The 23,081-nt window shown below is 39.4% G+C and overlaps 1 protein-coding gene across 1 annotated transcript in view; it reads right to left on the bottom strand.

Annotated features, from left to right (window-relative positions):
- The window catches only part of wnt10a (wingless-type MMTV integration site family, member 10a), a 37,262-nt gene extending 24,762 nt beyond the window's left edge, over positions 1–12,500 (bottom strand). Inside the window, exons 1-2 of the mRNA XM_058623238.1 lie at positions 11,801–12,500; positions 9,936–10,201 (exon numbers count right to left, since the gene is read on the bottom strand). Coding sequence (XP_058479221.1) covers positions 9,936–10,201; positions 11,801–11,862 — 328 coding nt within the window. The 5' untranslated portion in view covers positions 11,863–12,500. The remainder of the gene's footprint in view (positions 1–9,935; positions 10,202–11,800) is intronic.
- Between the last annotated feature and the right edge of the window lie 10,581 nt (positions 12,501–23,081).

The raw sequence follows: 23,081 nt of genomic DNA, 5'->3' as shown, positions 1-23,081 counted from the left end.
TGAAGTATGACTTTTTTGTCAAATGTTGGACGTCATCCTATACAATGACTTTTTGTCAAATTTTGGACGACATACTATACTATGACTTTTTTGTCAAATTTTGGACGACATACTAAAGTATGACTTTTTTGTCAAATTTTGGACGACATACTATACTATGACTTTTTTGTCAAATTTTGGATGTTATACTATACTATGACTTTGTTTTCACATTTTGGACGACATACTAAAGTACGACTTTTTGTCAAATTTTGGACGACATTAAAGTATGACTTTGTTTTCACATTTTGGACGACATACTAAAGTACGACTTTTTGTCAAATTTTGGACGACATTAAAGTATGACTTTTTTGTCACATTTTGGACGACATACTAAAGTATGACTTTTTTGTCAAATTTTGGACGTCATACTATACTATGACTTTTTTGTCAAATTTTGGACGTCATACTATACTATGACGTTTTTGTCAAATTTTGGACGACATACTAAAGTATGACTTTTTTGTCAAATTTTGGACGACATACTAACCTATGACTTTTTTGTCAAATTTTGGATGTTATACTATACTATGACTTTGTTTTCACATTTTGGACGACATACTAAAGTACAACTTTTTGTCAAATTTTGGACGACATTAAAGTATGACTTTTTTGTCACATTTTGGACGACATACTAAAGTCTGACTTTTTTGTCAAATTTTGGACGTCATACTATACTATGACTTTTTTGTCAAATTTTGGACGTCATACTATACTATGACTTTTTTGTCAAATTTTGGACGACATACTAAAGTATGACTTTTTTGTCAAATTTTGGACGACATACTAACCTATGACTTTTTTGTCACATTTTGGACGACATACTAAAGTATGACTTTTTTGTCACATTTTGGACGACATACTAAAGTATGACTTTTTTGTCAAATTTTGGACAACATACTAAAGTATGACTTTTTTTTGTCAAATTTTGGAAAGACATACTATACTATGACTTTTGAGTGATTTTGGACGACATACTATACTATGACTTTTTTGACTAATTTTGGACGACATACTAAAGTCTGATTTTTTGTCAAATTTTGGACGACATACTGAAGTATGACTTTTTTGTCAAATGTTGGACGTCATACTATACAATGACTTTTTTGTCAAATTTTGGACGGCATACTAAAGTATGACTTTTTTGTCACATTTTGGACGACATACTAAAGTATGACTTTTTTTCACATTTTGGACGACATACTAACCTTTGACTTTTTTGACTAATTTTGGACGACATACTAAAGTTCTGATTTTTTGTCAAATTTTGGACGACATACTGAAGTATGACTTTTTTGTCAAATGTTGGACGTCATCCTATACAATGACTTTTTGTCAAATTTTGGACGACATACTATACTATGACTTTTTTGTCAAATTTTGGACGACATACTAAAGTATGACTTTTTTGTCAAATTTTGGACGACATACTATACTATGACTTTTTTGTCAAATTTTGGATGTTATACTATACTATGACTTTGTTTTCACATTTTGGACGACATACTAAAGTACGACTTTTTGTCAAATTTTGGACGACATTAAAGTATGACTTTGTTTTCACATTTTGGACGACATACTAAAGTACGACTTTTTGTCAAATTTTGGACGACATTAAAGTATGACTTTTTTGTCACATTTTGGACGACATACTAAAGTATGACTTTTTTGTCAAATTTTGGACGTCATACTATACTATGACTTTTTTGTCAAATTTTGGACGTCATACTATACTATGACGTTTTTGTCAAATTTTGGACGACATACTAAAGTATGACTTTTTTGTCAAATTTTGGACGACATACTAACCTATGACTTTTTTGTCAAATTTTGGACGACATACTAAAGTATGACTTTTTTGTCAAATTTTGGACAACATACTAAAGCATGACTTTTTTTGTCAAATTTTGGAAAGACATACTATACTATGACTTTTGAGTGATTTTGGACGACATACTATACTATGACTTTTTTGACTAATTTTGGACGACATACTAAAGTCTGATTTTTTGTCAAATTTTGGACGACATACTGAAGTATGACTTTTTTGTCAAATGTTGGACGTCATACTATACAATGACTTTTTTGTCAAATTTTGGACGGCATACTAAAGTATGACTTTTTTGTCACATTTTGGACGACATACTAAAGTATGACTTTTTTTCACATTTTGGACGACATACTAACCTTTGACTTTTTTGACTAATTTTGGACGACATACTTAAGTCTGATTTTTTGTCAAATTTTGGACGACATAGTGAAGTATGACTTTTTTGTCAAATGTTGGACGTCATACTATACAATGACTTTTTTGTCAAATTTTGGACGGCATACTAAAGTATGACTTTTTTGTCACATTTTGGACGACATACTAAAGTATGACTTTTTTTCACATTTTGGACGACATGCTAACCTTTGACTTTTTTGTCAAATTTTGGACGACATACTAAAGTATGACTTTTTTGTCAAATTTTGGACGTCATACTATACTATCACTTTTTTGTCAAATTTTGGACGACATACTAAAGTATGACTTTTTTCTACGACATACTAATTTATGACTTTTTTGTCAAATTTTGGACGGCATACTAAAGTATGACGTTTTTGTCAAATTTTAGACGACATACTAACGTATGACTTTTTTGTCACATTTTGGATGACATACTAACCTACAACTTTTTTGTCACATTTTGGATGTCATACTAACGTATGACTTTTTTGTCACAATTTGGACAACATACTAAAGTATGACATTTTTTTCCACATTTTGGACGACATATTAACCTATGACTTTTTTTTCACATTTTGGACGACATACTAACCTCTGACGTTTTTGTCAAATTTTAGACAACATACTAACGTATGACTTTTTTGTCACATTTTGGATGACATACTAACCTACAACTTTTTTGTCACATTTTGGATGTCATACTAACGTATGACTTTTTTGTCACATTTTGGATGACATACTAACCTACAACTTTTTTGTCACATTTTGGATGTCATACTAACGTATGACTTTTTTGTCACAATTTGGACAACATACTAAAGTATGACATTTTTTTCCACATTTTGGACGACATATTAACCTATGACTTTTTTGTCACATATTACACTACCAAAGTTAAAGGAAATTTTGCTATGACTGGGAAGCCCGATTCGGGACTTGAACCTTCAATCCCAGACTCAGTAAGACACTGTTTTACCCATTAGGCCACAAGGGCTGACTGCATTTCAACATTTTGGATGACATAGTTAACTATGACTTTTTTTTCACATTTTGGACAACATACTAACCTATGACTTTTTTGTCACATTTTGGACAACATACTAAAGTATGACTTTTTTTACGACATACTAAATTTCGACTTTTTTCCACCACATACTAATTTATGACTTTTTTGTCACATATTACACTATTAAAGTTTCAGGACATTTTACTATGACTGGGAAGCCCCGTTCAGGACTTGAACCTACAATCCCAGACTTAGTAAGACACTGTCTTACCCTTTAGGCCACAAGGGCTGACTATTTTTTCAAGATTTTGGAGGACATACTAAACTACTACTTTTTTTTCACATTTTGGACGACATACTTAAGAACGACTTTTTTGTCACATTTTGGACGACATACTAAAGTATGACTTTTTTTCACATTTTGGACGACATACTAACCTTTGACTTTTTTGTCAAATTTTGGACGACATACTATACTATGACTTTTTTGTCACATTTTGGACGACATACACTACTATGACTTTTTTGTCAAATTTTGGACGACATACTATACTATGACTTTTTTGTCAAATTTCGGACGACATACTATACTATGACTTTTTTGTCAAATTTTGGACGACATACTAAAGTATGACTTTTTTGTCAAATTTTGGACGACATACTATACTATGACTTTTTTGACTAATTTTGGACGACATACTAAAGTCTGATTTTTTGTCAAATTTTGGACGACATACTGAAGTATGACTTTTTTGTCAAATTTTGGACGGCATACTAAAGTATGACTTTTTTGTCACATTTTGGACGACATACTAAAGTATGACTTTTTCTCACATTTTGGACGACATACTAACCTTTGACTTTTTTGTCAAATTTTGGACGACATACTAAAGTATGACTTTTTTGTCAAATTTTGGACGTCATACTATACTATCACTTTTTTGTCAAATTTTGGACGACATACTAAAGTATGACTTTTTTCTACGACATACTAATTTATGACTTTTTTGTCACATATTACACTATTAAAGTTTCAGGACATTTTACTATGACTGGGAAGCCCCGTTCAGGACTTGAACCTACAATCCCAGACTTAGTCTTACCCTTTAGGCCACAAGGGCTGACTATTTTTTCAAGATTTTGGAGGACATACTAAACTACTACTTTTTTTTCACATTTTGGACGACATACTTAAGAACGACTTTTTTGTCACATTTTGAACGACATACTAATCTATGACTTGTTTGCCATATTTTGGACGACTTACTAAAGTATGACTTTTTTTCACATTTTGGGCGACTTACTAACCTATGACTTTTTTTCACATTTTGGACGACATACTAGAGGTATGACTTTTTTGTCACATTTTGGACGACATACTATACTATGACTTTTTTGTCAAATTTTGGACGACATACTAAAGTACTACTTTTTGTCAAATTTTGGACGACATTAAAGTATGACTTTTTTTGTCAAATTTTGGAAAGACATACTATACTATGACTTTTTTTCACATTTTGGACAACATACTAACCTATAACTTTTTTGTCACATTTTGGACATCATACTAACCTATGACTTTTTTGTCACATTTTGGATGACATACATACTAACCTATGAGTTTTTTGTCACATTTTGGACGACATAATATCCTATGACTTTTTTTTCACATTTTGGACGACATATTAAAGTATGACTTTTTTGTCACATTTTGGACGACATACTAGAGGTATGACTTTTTTTCACATTTTGGACGACAACCTAGAGGTATGACTTTTTTTTCACATTTTGGACGACATACTAACCTATGACTTTTTTTTGTCACATTTTGGACGACATACTAATGTATGACTTTTTTGTCACATTTTGGACGACATATTAAAGTATGACTTTTTTGTTACATTTTGGACGTCATACTAGAGGTATGACTTTTTTTCACATTTTGGACGACATACTAACCTATGACTTTTTTTTGTCACATTTTGGACGACATATTAAAGTATGACTTTTTTGTTACATTTTGGACGTCATACTAGAGGTATGACTTTTTTTCACATTTTGGACGACTTACTAACCTATGACTTTTTTTGTCACATTTTGGACGACATACTAAAGTACGACTTTTTGTCAAATTTTTGACAACATTAAAGTATGACTTTTTTGTCACACTTTGGACGACATATTAAAGTATGACTTTTTTGTCACATTTTGGACGACATACTAAAGTATGACTTTTTTGCCACATTTTGGACGACATACTAACCTCTGACGTTTTTGTCAAATTTTAGACGACATACTAACGTATGACTTTTTTGTCACATTTTGGATGACATACTAACCTACAACTTTTTTGTCACATTTTGGATGTCATACTAACGTATGACTTTTTTGTCACAATTTGGACAACATACTAAAGTATGACATTTTTTTCCACATTTTGGACGACATATTAACCTATGACTTTTTTTTCACATTTTGGACGACATACTAACCTATGACTTTTTTTTCCACCTTTTGGAGTACATACTAATTTATGACTTTTTTTCCACATTTTGAACGACATACTAAAGTATGACTTTTTTGTCATATTTTCGATGACATACTAACCTATGACTTTTATGTCATATTTTCGATGACATACTAACCTATGACTTTTATGTCATATTTTGGACGAATGACATTTTTTTCCACATTTTGGACGACATATTAACCTATGATTTTTTTTCCACCTTTTGGACTACATACTAAAGTATGACTTTTTTGTCATATTTTGGAAGACATACTAACCTATGACTTTTTATTCACATTTTGGACGACATACTAACCTTTAACTTTTTTGTCATATTTTGGACGACAAACTCTGGTATGACTTTTCTGTCACATTTTGGACAACAAACTCTGGTATGACTTTTCTGTCACATTTTGGACAACACACTAATTTATGACTTTTTGGACCACATGTTACACTATTAAAGTTTCAGGACATCTTACTATGATTGGGCAGCCTCGTTCAGGACTTGAACCCACAATCCTTGACTGTCGACGTGATTCCACCAAAATTTTCACTTTTCTAAATACTTCAAGTTTTAAAGGTTCAATTCACCCAAATGTTACTCCTTTACTAGTACAAGTCCTACACCCGACGACATCAGCAGCAAGAACAGCAGGCAAGCTAAAAATTTTGCCGCAGAATTTTCTAGTCTCTCTATATGATGCGCGATGACTGTTGCGTTTACAGTAAAACACATCTGTTTCTCCTTGAGGAAGTCTGACCTGCATGTGGTGCATGCAGTGAGCAGCTCCACCACAACCGATCTGTAATTTAGAGGACTAATGTTGCACTACTCACATGCACAATATAAACACAGTGCGTTTCTCCCGTCCCATTTCTGAAGCGTTTTTGTGACAAAGTTCACGTTTAAGGGCGGAATCCGGACGATGAAGGATGGAGTGAGACACCAGCATTTGCATCATCTACAGTGTTTGTCGTTGGATATCAGCTTACTGCCTGTGAGCTTGGTGCCCTTAGGTTCTATAAAAAAAAAAGAAAAAGTCCAACTGGTGGATACTTAAGGGTGTAGAAGACAGTGAAGATTATAATGGAAACTTGTAAAGAAAACATGAAAAGAAACCACTTACAAGTTTATAGCAAGCTGCTTGAAGGAGCAATGATTCAGGCTGGCTGTTTGGGAGTTAAATAAAAAGCCAATAATTGGAACTGCCCCCTTTTTTAAGACATGTTTGATGTGACTTGATTATGTATATGTTTAAATAAATGGGACGTTAGTTTGTTTTTTGTGAGACACAATGTCAAGTTTCACACAGTGGCTTTCGTCTGTTTGTCTGCAAATCTCTACGAGCCTTTGTGAGACAAACAAAAACACAGATTACCCACAGAGGCCCAAAAAAGTGACTGTCTGCGTAAGAATACAAAACTTGTGCGTTGTTAAGTTTTATTTGAACTATGTGGAGAACTTGGCGGCATCGAGGAGTGAAGCTGCAGTTTGCAAACAACTGAAATATTCCTCATGTCACATTAAAACAAAGGCAGTTTTTACTATTCTGACAATTCCATGTGGACACATGGAAGAGGAACTCCTTATATTTATGGAAGCGACTCGTTCTAACCTACTGAAAAGAGAAAACTCCTAGTTTCAGACATGAAAATGACAAAACATAATCATCAAATCCATCCCAATGGATTTTTATGGCAAATACAGTGTCAACAGCTCCTGTGACACAGTATTCCTACAAAACTGCAGAGCTGAGTGACAAATGTAATATCGAGGAGGAGCTACAGTACGTCTTCAGCGTGCAACCGATAATTTTAAACGTGGTTATTATAAAAACTGATTTATTGTTACAGCAGGGGAAAAAATGCGCACGTATACACGACGACATATATAATTTGACTCACTTCCACTCCCACCTACCACCTTGACGGTACAGGGAGGGGGAAGCCAGAGGAATGGCACTTAGGCACATCCTCATACATACATAGAAAGCCTGTTTTAGCTCCAGCCCCTGCTCTGTTGACGGGCTCCCCCGGCCCAGGCCCCCGGAAGACTGGGAACAAATCAATCTAACAAATAATTCACTGGCTGCGGCACGCCCGGATGAACTGATGGCAGAGGAAGTGGCAAAATGAATTAAAGATTCAAAGGAAACTGTCACTTTGTGTTACAGAAACCGACTAAACAGGTTTATGCTTTTGCCACCAGAGTTGGGAAAGTGCTGAGAGCAAATTCACAAGCACTTGCACTGGCAAGGGAAGTAAAAGCATTAGGATCAGCCCAGAGAGGGAGGAAACAGACACAGTCACACACAGAGAGAGAGAGAGAGAGAGAGAGAGGAGGAGACCCAGAAAGAAAGAGAAAGATTCTCCTATTTCTATCTACGTCTATCTGTGACTCACCTATTGTCTATTTTTATTAATTCAAGCTGAATGAAAATGAACACATAAATCTTATTATCTATGCATACGTATGTATGCAGTAACATATAGACACCAAAACAAGGCGCTTTGTAACGCACTCAGTTCTCGTTGTATCACTTTTATAAGACACAATTTCTGAGGAATCGCTGCTTCACAGGCTTCATAAAACATACATTAAATTGTCGCCCTGTGTGACACCACATTGTTTCTTTTTCTCTTTGCAGTTGCGCTAAAAGAAAAAAAAAAAGAAGAAAAAAACTTTTGTGTTTGTTGATCTCCACAATTGCATCGAATCCGCCACTGTAAATCTGTCGCAATTAAAGCACTGCCAGTAGCTACACGCACTTATAGCCGCAGCGTGTTTACTTGCATCAATTTTTTAGCTTCTGTAGAGCAGAATGTATCAACATGTAACAGATGAATCATCCAATTTAAAGAGGTTGTTTATGTCAGTGGTTTGGACTTTCTGCGCCCGAGGCAAACCAGGGATGCCAGACAAAAAGCAACTGCCTCTACTAATAATGACAAACAGCCTCTCAATGAGTCAGTGAGGAGTGAAAGTATACGTGCAGCAGAGGTGTGTAAGCACATGCTTTTGTCCAAGCGAGTTTTTTTCTGTTGCTGTAACAGGTTATAAAATCATAAATGATGGTTGTAAAACTCCTCATTTCTGGTCACACCCCCTCAAGGACAAATCCTTTGTTTGGGATTATTTCATCAATATATAATCGAAAAAAAACGTTGACGCACGAGATAAACAATGCAGCAGAGTGGCAATTTCTCACTGATTCAAGTCTGAATTTATGACAAAATATTCCGTTTTGAGCATGCATCTCACCCCAAGACTCAAAACTGTGAACTACCCAGTGTGCCGTTCAAATATCCAGGTGTTTCGGCTATACTATGAAATTGATTCCAGTCAATAACCTGGGACGGGTCCATCTACAAGCTTCCCCACTCGAGAGATCCTCTTTCATCCTTTTGTGGTTGACTTGCAAAGCTTTGACGACTACAAAGCGTCAGGGAAAGCTGATCTGCGGGAGGTTTGGTAATCTGGAGGTGACTAACTGCTTTTGAAGTTACCTGCTCTTTTGTACAGGTTGTTGCGGAGATACCGAGAGGTGGTTGGAATACAGATCCCAGTCTGCTAGTCACTGAAGATAACCTAACTGCGCAGAGGGACCTCATTGTTGTGAGACAACAATCAAGAATTGTCTGTAGGAGGAAAATGATCTCTCTTTATGGCCTTGTGGCCAACTGTGGCAGCGAATCTTTACAAGACGATCCGTTCGCGATATTAAATTTAAGAGTGTTCGAATATAAAACCACAACCTGTTTGAAGATGTAACTTTTGAACTTGCTCTGCTTTTAGCAGGTATAAGTAACCTCTGTGCCTCTGCTGCCTGATCCTGAGTCTGGAAATATCCTTGTTAAATTTTTCAACACCCCTCGCTCTCAAACCACTCTCTGTATTGTGTGTGTTTTTTTGTTTCATGAATTTATTGTATCGTATTGTTTTCATGTGACAAGTCTATTCTCTATACTATTTTGTAACTTTTAACAACTACACAACGTTGCTTCCCACCGTTTTGTAACTACACATTTCCATGAAAGAGACGCACAAAAATGTCAGACAGAAAAATGAAAATGGAGTTTGCACTGAAAGTAGTGTACTCTACTGCACTTTTGCATATTTTGTGAAATGACCATGTAGCTGAGCTGACCTCTTTTAAAGACTATGCTGTCGTATGGTATTTTGTTCCGCGTCTCCAGACTGGAGCAGTTCCAGCGGTGCCCTCGAAACTGGTGCTGGCACTCGTGGATGGCAATCTGGATTCCCTGGATTGCTGATGCCGTCACATCTGGGTTCCGCATGCACACCTCCAGCTGGCGCCGCGTCAACCCCGGTAGTGTCAGACACACTGTGTTGGCGTTCAGGATTGGGTCAATGTTGGGGAGCTTCAGGCCCAAGATTTCATTGGAGTCTACCCTGCATGGAGCACACAGGTCACGTTATTAACAAGACAAACAACACTTCACGCTCCTCTGCCCCTTTTGTCTTTTCCCAACAAAAATAAAAGTTGGAACTCGTAAGCTTTCTGTTAATGTGCCGTCGGCGTCACGGCATCACCCACAGTGCCAGACAGGCGCCCCGACATGATGGTCCCCACTATAGTTGATTGCTGTAAAACCTCAACAATACACTTCTGAAAACATCTCCAGATGCTGCCGGAAAGAGAAATGCACTCACAGGCCAATTTGTGCTTTGTTTTCCAGATTAATGCAGTTTATGATTGTGTGAAGCTGTTGCTAGAATCCAAACATGCAACAACAAAAAAAAAGAGGCTGACAAAGTCGTACTGCCAAAGAATAATAATAAAAAAATGGCTCTTAAATTCTGTGTGTGATTTTCAACAAATGCTTTCTTACTTTAAGCTTCTTGGAGCTATAAAGGTGCCACAAAATGCCGCTTATGTTTGTATTTTGGATTAATTTAAAGTTTGTTTGCCACTGTCAATGTTAGCAGTGCGTCAAACAAGTAGGGGAACAAGGGAGCGCAAAGGCGTGAACGTCTTAAGTCTTGGTGGCAGTTTTTGCAAAGTGTGACTTCAAGGAAACGTCAAGGACTTTTTCAGTGTAAGGTGTGCGTCTTCACTCAGCAGCCTCCCGCCTGCGTTGTAGATCACTCATGTGAGAAACAGTAATTCAGCTGACAGCAGTCGGAGCGCTCCTCTACTTCACAGAGTCACAGTCACCAGCAGTAACAAGGAAAACACAGGCTTGAGAGGCGAAATGTGCAGCACACTCTTCTTCTCCTTCTTTATTCTCATTTACGAGGAAAACACAGGTGGTGTGTGTGACCGAGACGCACAACCAACACACGCAGTGAGGAGCGTGCACGACCAACGTCCACATCCAGGTGTGGGGAGGTGTGTACACACACACACACACACACACACAGAGAGTTGTAAATGCCACACTGCAAGTTTGCATAAACTACATATTTTCCCATGCAAGCGCTGAATCAGAGCAACATCACACATCACCTTCTGCTCTTTTTCTGAGTGAGTCAGAGTCAGTTATACATGCCGCTGTGTGTGACCTTAAATGTTCATTTGTATCATGGTGCCCTACCTTCACGTTAACATTTGCAAGCATGGGATTCCGGTAAGTTTTCTGTTGCTACCTGTTGTGTTTCCTGCCATGACAGTGGACCTGTTTCAACAACAACTCTTTTCTAAATATAGATCATTAACAAGCAACATTGTTTGGGAATCATTGAGCATAAAATGACTCACATAATATAACAGGGGTGTGAAGTGAGGTGTATTTTTCTTCTTTTAATGTGTCAGAAGGAGGCACGTGTGTGTGTGTGTGTGTGTGTGTGTGGCACAGTGTGTTATTTCACTTTAAATTAACATTTAAATGAAACATGACGTTGGCACTGACTTGCTATATTGCTTACTCACGATCTTGTTGATACCTATTTCTTGCAATGACAACATAATAGTCATGACATTTAGACCTGCATGTTGCTTGAATAATACAGGATGATTAATACAGCTTGAATTCAGATATTGCAACTCACCTTCTATCCATGAGGCAGATAATCACCAAGATGATTGCTATTCTGAGGACTGGGTGTTCCATCGTGTGCCTTACTTATAAAAAATAAAATAAAAATAAATCACAAGATAAAAAATGTTAAAAAAAAATAAAAATACAAAATCGGAGTTAAGAGTCCAGTATTCCACCTCTTAATTTAGAAGAGGACAAGGGGATAAAAGAAGAAGAAGAAGAAGAGGAAACAGGGGGTCAGGGCAGGTCCGCGTAAAAGTTGGCGCTGGACTTGACAGCTCCGCGAGAGTCCAGATGTGGCAGCCAGAGGCGAGACACTCATTCAAGAAAAAGTTTCATCAACCTCGCAACTCACTGAATGAAGGAAGTTGCAACAAGTTTGAGGGCAAAGTCAGTGTTTCGCGGTCTCAAACACGTCCGCGTACATCCCAGTTACTCCGCCAGCGAGCTCCTCGCGAGGGTTTTAACATCCGAGGGGGGAGACCGAGATGATCCAGGAGAGTCACTCTAAATGAAGGGCTGCAGGACTGGTGGTTTTTCTGCGCGCCCCGGTACTCCTCCAAACTCCTGCACTTAGCGCTGCGCCAGCCCACTTTCTCCGCGTCACTCGGGGAGAAGGAGAGCGCCGAGGGAGGTCAAGTGCCTCGTTAGAGCAGGATAGAGATCCTTTTAGATAAGGAAACCAGAAACACTTAGCGTGCGCCCTCTGTGAGGGAGAACATTTCTATTCACTGTGGAGGAGAGGAGGAGATCAGGACTTTTGGACTTCAGAGATTTGTTGACAGGGGTGTTTTTAAGGGTGGTGATGAAGAGGGGAGGACAGAATGACGATGAAGTTTGAGGATGATGAGTTTTTTTTGTTTTTTTTTTGTTAGTCGTAGTTCTACCTCTGTATGTCATTTTTATGAAGTTAAAGCACAGTTCGTTTTCTTTCTAAAGTAACACAAAAAGGGTCAATTGAACACAAATTTTGTAATGTTATTATATTTACCGTAAGTCTAGTGTTACAGGTCACATTTAACACTATTCTAGAGTGCATTTAACTTGTTAGTCTAAAAGAGTAAACATTTAACAATGTTCCAGAGTGTATTCATCTGTTTTAGTCTTAAAGTAACACTAAAAAGTTAACCCTTTAACACCTTAGCTTTTTTTATTTATCTTATTTTAATCATAAAAGGGCCAGAAAATGTCCTGTGAGTAAGTGTTTTTGCCCTTTTTTTCTGGAATAACTTTCCATATCTGGCAGTTATTTACAATATACTGCATGTTTAAATAGTGTATTAATTTAAATTGAAGAAAAACAAAAAAGAATGCTGTAGCTGTACATGAACACCAGAGTACACCAGAGTTTGAAATTTCAACGGTATAAAACATATTTTAAATACTTTTTTTTTTTTTGAGTTTTTGTCTGTACATACGGGAAGTTTTTCAACAAAACAACTTTTTCCCTTTCTGGCGTTATTACCGTAATAACCACACGTAGCTTCATCGCATAATTACGTTAAAGGGTTAAACATCACAATGTTCGAGAGCGTACTCATCTCTTTTAGTCTTAAAGTAACACTAGAAGAGTTCAACATCACAGTGTCTTTGGTCCTAACTGGTGTCTAACACTGTTGACCCCGTAAAAACATACGTAAAAACTTTAAAAAACAATATCATTTCTCAGACCCAGAGTCACAAAAGTTCATACAATCAGGTATCAACCATAGTTAATTACTTTTGACTTGTGTAACCATGTATTTCATGTGTCACGTGAAGCCTTTTGTCTTCAGAAAGAAAGAGATGAGGTTTGGTTCAAATATGCCCGCTGACGTTCTCATTACGCTCTAACCTTCCCTGCGTGTCGTGGCCTTTAATCGTAATCTTTTAAATGGCTGTAAAGCAAAACAAAAAAAAAATCTCCATTGTTGATGAACACCACATGATATCACTCATCTCAGAGCTTTATGAGTAGCTCCGAATAAAGATTCACAGACCACAAATAAAAAAGGTTCCCCCCCTCCACCATCACCACCATTGGAGGGGAAGTAAGCATTCTGCCAGCATGGAGTCACCAGAGCAGTAAAACACTACATTCAGACACAATTAAGTTGCCATACACAGATTTAGAAGATCAGGGGAAACAATACCACATCAAATTTTCTCTCCGAGGGATTTATCGCAGCAGCACCCTGATCTGGAAGGTTCTGGCCTGGGACGGCAACTTTGTGCCTAATTACTTCAAGGCATGTAAGGAAAGCAGGCTTGTTAGTGGATTTAATAGGGTTTTTTTTTCTTTCTTTCTTTCTTTCTTTCTTTCTCCCCTGACTTTGTGTTCAGTTCTACACGCTGTCATCCCGCTCCTTCTGCTCCTCGCATAAATGTGACTCATGCATCACTCCCCCTCGCTCCACTTGGAGAATCAAACACAGAAGCAGAGATCACTGTGACCCCGGTGGGTGCGTGATCTTATAAACCAAATTGTGATAGAGGTGATAGAGTAAAATGTTAATTAGATAAAGCTGTAAAAAATGTAAGCGTGTAAGTCTGTCGACTGGATATAACTTGTTTTATTTATTGTTTAAAGTAGGTTTAAGTTTAGCTGTCGATGAACCTTTGCCACTGTGCACAAATTATTGAACGCAATAAAACTGTATCACAAATCACAATAATGAGCCGATAAGTGACACGTTTAATTGAGAAGTCACTATTCTGAGAAGGCAAATGAAGCAGTTTGGCTCACTTACATTAATTATTATAATTACCTTTTAATTTTATCCCACTTTTTTCCTCGCCGATTTTCATCGAAAGGAACTTTGTTGTGCAACAGAAAGTCCTTGTGCTCAAATTAGACATGATCGAGCGATAAATTATTCAGCCTACCTGGTATGACATCAGTGTTTTTTTAAGCAAAAAAATGTCTGAGGGAGCAATATGTTTTTAGAGAATGGTGGTGCTATCATGACTCGGGGGCCTCTTTTTTATTTTTTGAATGGCAAATGTAGGTCCCGGCAGACGGCGTACGTTACATATTCATGCCGACGACCTACTGCACATTATTCATAATGAAAAAGGATAGCACATGCAGACATCTAATACACCCAGCTTCCATCTGGTCTGCAGCAAGCAGTGGTGTCTATGGGTTTCTCCTCCCTCTCTCTCTCTCTCTCTCTCTCTCTCTTTCACACACACACACACACCTTTAATTATTTTCCACTCTTCGGTGGAGAGCGCGTTCCCACTCACTTAAATTTGCTCGAAATGATGTGGGAAACATTTCAGCTCATGGTCTCCGATCAACTTGACTCCCGTGTCTCCCGTGACAGGGAGATTTTGATACTTTAGTTAAACGCACATGCCAGGTTCATTTCATACTTCCCTATTTTGAGCCCAACTGGTTTTTTTCTTTCTTTTTTGTCCGAACATGATTTCCATGTAGCCCTCGAAACGTGTATTATTTTTATCTCGCACTGCTCTTTCTGCAACATGAAACACGAGCCCCACTGCACAGTTAATTCAATAATAAACTAAAACACGGTGTTTTCCCAATAGTGCTGGTGGTTTTTTTGTCGAGCTGCAGCGTCTGGTTCAATTGAAACTTTATTGTCCTGCAGGGAGAGACACGGTCGGGCAAAGGTTTCGCAGTCTAGCGGTGGGTGCCGTGTAAACACATTATGTCATACTGTATTTATTAATATATAGCATGGTCTGGTGTGGCTGCACTGTTAACTTTGAGTCTGGTATCGTGGAACAGCGGTGATTTATCACGTTGGTGACATACACTATAATATATGATGTTATGTTCTCCACTCGTCTGTTAGTTTGGGGTTTAAAGGGTTCTTAGGGTTGCACGTGCAGCTTAAGGCCTAAACTCAGCAAGTGTTTAAAGTGGATTTGTCGCGTGGCCTTTCACGTTAGGGCTCACCGTCTTAGTGTGAGAGACTTTATTTGGAGCCTAAGGTTAGGCTCAACTTACCGTCTCTCACAGTAAGACACGGATCATTTCAATGTTCCAGTGATCTTCCCAATTAATAACTATTTGTTTGAGGGACACTTTGAAAACCAAAAAGAATTTGTTTTTTTGGGGTTTTTTTGCACACACACCAATTAGTGATTATGAGCTTGTCCTCTGCATTTAACCCATTCTTATTACACAAGAGCAGTGGGCAGGACTTATCTGCTGGGATTGGATTCCTTGCTCATTGGTCCCCCGGCCCTCCGCGGTTTGGACCTGCAACCCTCCAGTTACAAGTGCCTTTCCTCTTGGCCACGGGCTGCCAATAAACACATAATAATGTCAAAGTGGACTAATGGTGTCATTTCATTTGTTTGCCTGCATGTAAAATCCATACCGTTCTCAGGCTTAGCTTAGACTGGCAACAGTAGGAAACAGGCTAACTTAATCTCAGCCTGGATTTGGTTTTGATAAACAAACAAAATGCATATTACTCTGTGAGCTTACATACATACATGAGAGTAATACTGGTCCACTTTTTGACGTGAAACTGCTTTAAATGAATGTAAATTGGTCTTTGACAGTTTCCTCCATGTTAACTACGAGGGTGAGCTGCATTGCTGCGCTCATACTGGGTTAAAAACCCTGCTAACTTTATTCTGATTATTTTTTAATTTTTTTTAAACCCCTGTAAAATAAGCGGTGTTGTAAATTGCCCTTTTGACTCTGGATGGATCCGATTGTACTCTATTCAGCGCAGCAGTGATCTCAATAGTTTGGACGGATCCCATCGCTTATTGCCAATGGACTTTTCCAAGACTGACTTTTCTGTTGCAGAAATAGAAAAAAGAGCGGATGTCACGGTAGCGTTCACCGTGTAATGCTCGCGCGGGAACATCGTGAACCCAAACCACTGTTACTTTCAACCTGGGATCTCCTATGTCCCAGATTAAGTATAAGGTACAGTGATAGGATTTACGATAGGAGGTCAAAAATAATTACAACATACAGCCATTTAAAGATAGCTTGTGGCTATTTTGCAAAAATCCTTCATCTCCCTTTCTGTCCCCCCCCCCTCCCCACACAACTTGACCTCCTTCATCTTCCCTTTGTCACAGCACATCGGGCCGACACTGCTGCGCGTTCACTGACAGCAGAAAGTTATACCTTCGTCACACCACCACCACCACCGCTTTCTGCGTCTCCCCGAGAAGAGAGAGACGGACGGGGAGTTCACGCGAAGTTCATGTTTCTTGGAGAGTTTTGGCCCGAGCTGAACGAAAATAAGCAAGGCAGAGGAGAGTGCGGCAGAGCAGAGGTTAGGCAATTACAAGGCTCGACACTAGTAACTAACTTCTAACAAGCAAATTCTTGGCCCCGTTGTGTGTTTGTGCGAGCACATGAGAGAGGTAGAGGAAGAAAAATAGTGTGGGTGCAGGAGGCTGTCAATAAGGGAGGGTGGGGGGGGGGGGTGTTGCATGCAGGGGACTCATGTTTTGGGAGTGATATTGTGTGAAATGTGGGGAGTAGGGTGGACAGAGGAAGGTAACAGATGAACAATTATAATATCAGGAGCTGGAACAAATGACAGGCCTGTTAAACGATCATTATACACAAGATCGATGGCCAGTGAGATTGAAATGCTGGTTTGAAGAGGAGAAAGTCAGGAACAGAAGGTACACTTTCATGTCGTACACAGGACGCTGCACAATTACCTGCTGGAGGGGAAAAACATAATGTAAATGTGTCTTAATCTAAACTGCAAATTCTTGTTTTCTACAGTATGTGCCGTCCAATGCCAGCAACACGTGGACGTTGTTAAAACTGTCGCAAAGTTGTTTCGTACCGTTTTTATCTGTGTTGCAATCCCCATGTCGAGACTCGAGACTGTGGTGTGGTTCTAATCAATTAACCCGGCTTTGTGGGGGATTTGAAATGTCCCAGGGCTGTGAGAACTGGCTTTATTTTGGATGATCCTAATGATGCACACGGAACACATGCCAGAGAGGAGGTAAAAACTTCACTGAGGATTCTTTAACAAAACAGTGGGATGCACAACTTCCATGTGTTCCCCTCCGCCTCTGGTGATTGGAAATGAAAATATTTCATGGGTTGTATTTTTTGGGAGGCAGAGAAAGCCAGAGTCGTGTTTTATAAGCTCGGTTCAAGCAAAGTTACTGCGGTAATTGTTCACTTTTAAAAGGGATTTTTAAAGGGGGCACCATAATGGATTTCTTAGAATTCTTTTAATTATCTTTATAAATATCATAAAAAAAAAAAAAGCAAAAAGTTAACTTGCATGTAGTTACCTAGTTTGCTGACGTCATTTTTCAGACATCTTGCCTCATGGAAGGATGTTGTGTTTGTGTCCTGCACTAAACACAAAATAAAACACCATGTCGCTGTCCTGATGGCTTTTATGCCCAGTCTATGGCATTTTGCAGAAGTGCCCCCCCCCCTGCACTTTTCAAAAGAGATGGAATAAAATGACAGGGTTTGAACCTTAAACCATGCCCTCAAACCAAAGAAAAAATAAAAATAAAAATCAGCACAACACACTTCTTGCTTCAACCCAATATTGCACCAGGAATTAAAATCACATCCTGGATTCACCTGAGGATGAGACTCATGGTATTCTGAAAAAAAAAGATCCATATAAAATGCAAATATGTGTATGAATTTACACACACACACACACACACTAACTTGTAACGTGGGAAGTATGCACGGTACAGCAGGCACAGTCGATCCAAGAATGTGTTTACAAACACACAAATCACAGCTCCAGAGCAAAATCACCATATACATACATATATATATATATATATATAACCATTGGATAATTATATGGTTTGCTTGGCTAAAAATGTCAATAAAAAAAAATCAGAGTATCTGACAGACATGTTCTGGCACAAACAAATAAACAAAATATGAGCTAAAGACTGTAAACTAATACAACAGGGAGTGATTTAAATCAAGCTAGATCACTTACAGTAAAATACCTTCAGGGGAAAATCATGTGTTTGTGCCATGTTTGTCTTTAATCCATCATTTTTTGGTCACTCTTATCATTACATCAGTCCTTAAAGTGCACCCTGCCATGCCTGACAGGATGGAAGTGCAGCGTTGCAGTCCCTTTTTGCTCCAAGGGCGCCATCTTGTGTGTAAAGACAGAAATGTTACAGACCCTCTCAGTCCACAGTGTGCACTGCAGCCTGTGATATTCTGCTACACAGAAAACTGCATTGTTGTCATTCTACACCGCACACGACGCACATACACTGGGGGATTACAGCAGCTACTTGTAGATGAGATGCAAAGTTGAGATGAATGCTGGGACAGAGAGACATGAACATGGAGAGGAAGCTTTAAAAAAAAAACCATCACACTTTACTATTGCACATGTGCATGCACTCAAGCAGGCAGGTCTTCTGCTTCCCATCAAAACATTCCCCGGCTCTTATTGTACAAACAGCCCTGTTTATTGTCTCTGTCCTAAAGAGAAAGAAACCTGCCCCGTTTCTCTCGCGCAGGAACAGATACCGAGCCAAAGCAGCCACAGTAGACAGCAGGCCCCCCTCCGACTCCCAGCAACACCTCTCGCAGCCATGTTTTCACAGCCCGAGATTACAGAGAAGAAGAGGGTAGGGGGCAGAGGGAAGAGACAGTTACGGTCTGGACTTTGACAAATGAGTCAAAAAGAAAATCACAACTTATTTTTATAGCTTATCCATCCTAAATGCTAGCGTGGGTCGACGGGTGTGTTCCTCGATTGTTGTGGTCAAAAAAGGAAGCGTGATTTATGTTGAATACAACAGGGCACAGAAAGAAACGAGGACGTGACAAACACAATAAATGACGATATATAAACTCAAGTTCTGCTCAGTCTAAGACGGGCAGATATTGTTGTAAACATCATCTTGTGTTATTATGCTGGAAGCTGCAGTGATGATAGTAATAAACTGGCTTTGTTAATGTTTAATCCACATGCTTAATGATGAAATAAATGACATATTGCTGCATATCCTGATTGCAAAAAATATGAAAAAGCAGCGTGTTTTCTTGTACAGTACGTCCCTAGAGGAGTAGAGTCATTTTTATAATAACCCCAATCCAACACGGGCCCTAATCTGCACTGCGATTCCTCTGGCTCGGCCCTGGACCAAACACTCGTGTTCACGTACGACCTTGTGCAAGATTAGTCAAGTCGCTCACGTCAGTAACTCCCCGTGTGTTGGTGTTGTACAGAACACGATAGTGAAGGGTCCCGAGGCGAGCTGCACCTAAAAGGAGATGCACTGATGTGAGCAGAATGGACTATTAAATCTCCTAGCCTGAGCAGCCGATTTGGGTGGCCCCGTGGAACTTAAGGCAGCAGCTGAGCCATCACCTCCAGGGCCTGCATTAACTCATAAAGATCACTGTCTCCTCCAAAACACCCAGAGCCAAAGCCGAGGCTGCGTGTGTGTGTGCTCACGGGGAAGTGCGCTATAATGTGAGAATGTGCGTGTCTCCTAAGAGCATGACAAAGTCTGCTTTTAGTGCGTAATTTATCTACGAGACCAGCGAGATCGCTTCATTTCACGGCCCGCGTTAAACATGCCTGTCTCCCCCACTCATATAATTACAGTCATTGCTATCAGATGAAACCCCACACAGAGCTGATCTCTAGATGTGCCCTTTGTGTAAGCAACATCTCACTGCTGGATTGATAGAGGATTGGAGGAGAGTCCACACAAATGGAAAGGCATTATCGTGTCAGGTTACCACTAAGTTTTCTTTCTGTCTCTTCTCCCTCTCAGCCTGTCCCTCCTCCCCTTTTGACTCTATTTGTAAATTTTCCTTCCCTTGTTGTTCATTTCCCCTACGACGACCCACTCGTTCCTTTTGACACGAGGCCACGTTTTTGCATCTCCTGTTGTTCTCCTGCATGTGGACAAGCGTGGCAAGGAGAAGCAGGGATGACAAAAACGCCTCTGAAGGAAGATACGGAATGGCAGGGCCCAATTTGTCTGACTGATCTACGGAAATGACTGTCTGCAGCGCAGCACTGTAGAGCCATTTACAGTGGCAGCCCTTCATTAATGCCTGAGTCAGCGTAGCCGGAGACACAACTCATCTCCACTGGGGACGACGTTGCATTCCTCAGGCACTATTTCCCTCTCGGAGGGACACATGGAAAAATACACTCCATCTAACCTGGCCCGTGCACTCCCACACACACACACACACACACACACACACACAGATACTGCATGCACACATGCACTGACTGACAAAGACAGACACATGCTGCCACATGTACACAGATGTCGACAGGCAGATCTATTTATACCAGTGCTACAATAAATCTATCTGCTCACTTGTCTATTTTCTCTGGCTTTGCCCATGCAGTGTTGAATACCTGCACAGCTTAGACAGACGGAGAGGAGAGAAGAGGAGAGGAGAGGAGAGGAGAGGAGAGAGGAGAGGAGAGGAGAGGAGAGAGAGGAGCCTGGGGGAGACAGAAGGAGACGTGTGCGTGCCCATGGCATTTTTCGTCCTCTCAGGCCTACGTCTCCATGTCGTCAGTGCAACTGCTGCCCTGGCTCCATGCTATACACCACTGTGCAACAAATTCCTGGAAAACAAGAACTTGTGTCAACTTGTGCAGCTCAAACTAATACAGGCCAGTGTGCAAACCCCCCCCCCCCCCCCGTCTTTCCACTTCTGACGCCTCAAATACCTCAAAATAACACTTGTTTTTGTTGAGGGGCAGAAAGAATCGAGAGATACAATACACAATAAGAATCTACTAGAGTAAATGTATTCTTTAGGCATGTAATGCACATTATAACAAGGTGATTTTATGGAAATTATTAAAATACACTTTTCCTGAAGGTTGAACTCTCATCATTCTGACAGGAAACAGTTTTGAGAGAGAGTTATAAACAGTATAGTGACTTTCAACACGTATGTTTTTTTTAATGAAATTGCAGTGTAACATCCAGATATGAAATGATTTCTGTTGAATACACAAAATAAAATCATACATACATACACACATACATTGTATGACAAAAGATATATTCTCGGACAGTTGCTCTACAAAAATGTGTTGAATTACGATTGAGCTTAGGTTTGTATATTTCGTGTTTAACCGCCAAACGTGCAGATTTTTTGAAGTGCTGAGTCGAACACGGGCGTTTCAGGTTTCTTGCCAAATCATTTGAAAAGAAGTGATGATGAGCGACTGGTGTATCTCTATTCAAGATGGAGCACGGGTGGAACAATAGTGAGCTGTAATGTGAAGATGAAAACGCACATTTTTCCATCAGTGCGCGTGACTGAAAACTCTGGGGCATTAGAAATGTGTGTGGGCACGAGCTACGGCTGAAGTCTTAAAGGTAAATATGCATCAGTGTTAATTATTATTAATAATAATAATAATAATAATAATAATAATAATAATAATTGGTGAATTGTTACGTTTAACAATTTGTGACAGGAAAACTGGCGCCTGTAACAAGGCCAGTGCAACGCGTCAGACGCAGTGAACAGGGCTTCATCAAACTCTGCTGAAATGCATCGTAGGTCACTTCGCTTGCATTTGCACGCATCTAAAGTTGAGAAATCTTTAAACTGACGAGCATCAGCCAATTCAAACCGTGTTAGGCAACGACGCGGCCCACCCAGACAATGGATGGGCCAACAATGGAGTCACCGTCTTTAGTAATTGTTGCGTAATAGCTCTGCTACCTACAGTACCGAGCATCAGGCCCGCCCACTGTCAAGCGCTAAAAGCCTTAAAGTACACACAAGTCCATTATCAGCAGGAGGTCATTTTGGGAAAACATAGTGTATATCTCCCCCCCCCCCCCCCGAAAATGAACGACACATAAAACATCTTGTCCGCCTCGCACAGAGACAGAGCGTCGAAGAGCTGTGTGCTTTTAATAACCAACACAATTGAAATTGTCAGGAAGCAAATACACGGTGGGAGTGAACTGTGAAAAGTGGACAACCTAGGAACTGGACTGCATTAGGGGTCGCACGTCTACAGTCTGTTGACCATGAACAGTGCTTTGCCGTGTTTTTCATTCACCCATTCATACACACATTCAGGGAGATTAAACCAGGAAGCACCCAAATCTGCTCTCTTATGTTCACTCACACACACACACTTATCAAATGAAAGGCAACATCCAAAGTGCATTATTATATTAGCCCTGTTTATCGTCACAGATAAACAAAAATACATCGTATACATTTTCTCCATATACCAAACGACGACGTGTCGATAAAACCTTTCTCTTTTTGGTTAACGATTAATCCGCCCCCCCCCCCCCCCCCCAACAACCCCCTCCAAAAAAAA

Source organism: Solea solea, chromosome 2 (assembly GCF_958295425.1).
Source record: "Solea solea chromosome 2, fSolSol10.1, whole genome shotgun sequence".
Classification (NCBI taxonomy): domain Eukaryota; kingdom Metazoa; phylum Chordata; class Actinopteri; order Pleuronectiformes; family Soleidae; genus Solea; species Solea solea.
This window is presented reverse-complemented; position numbering and strand designations above follow the sequence as displayed.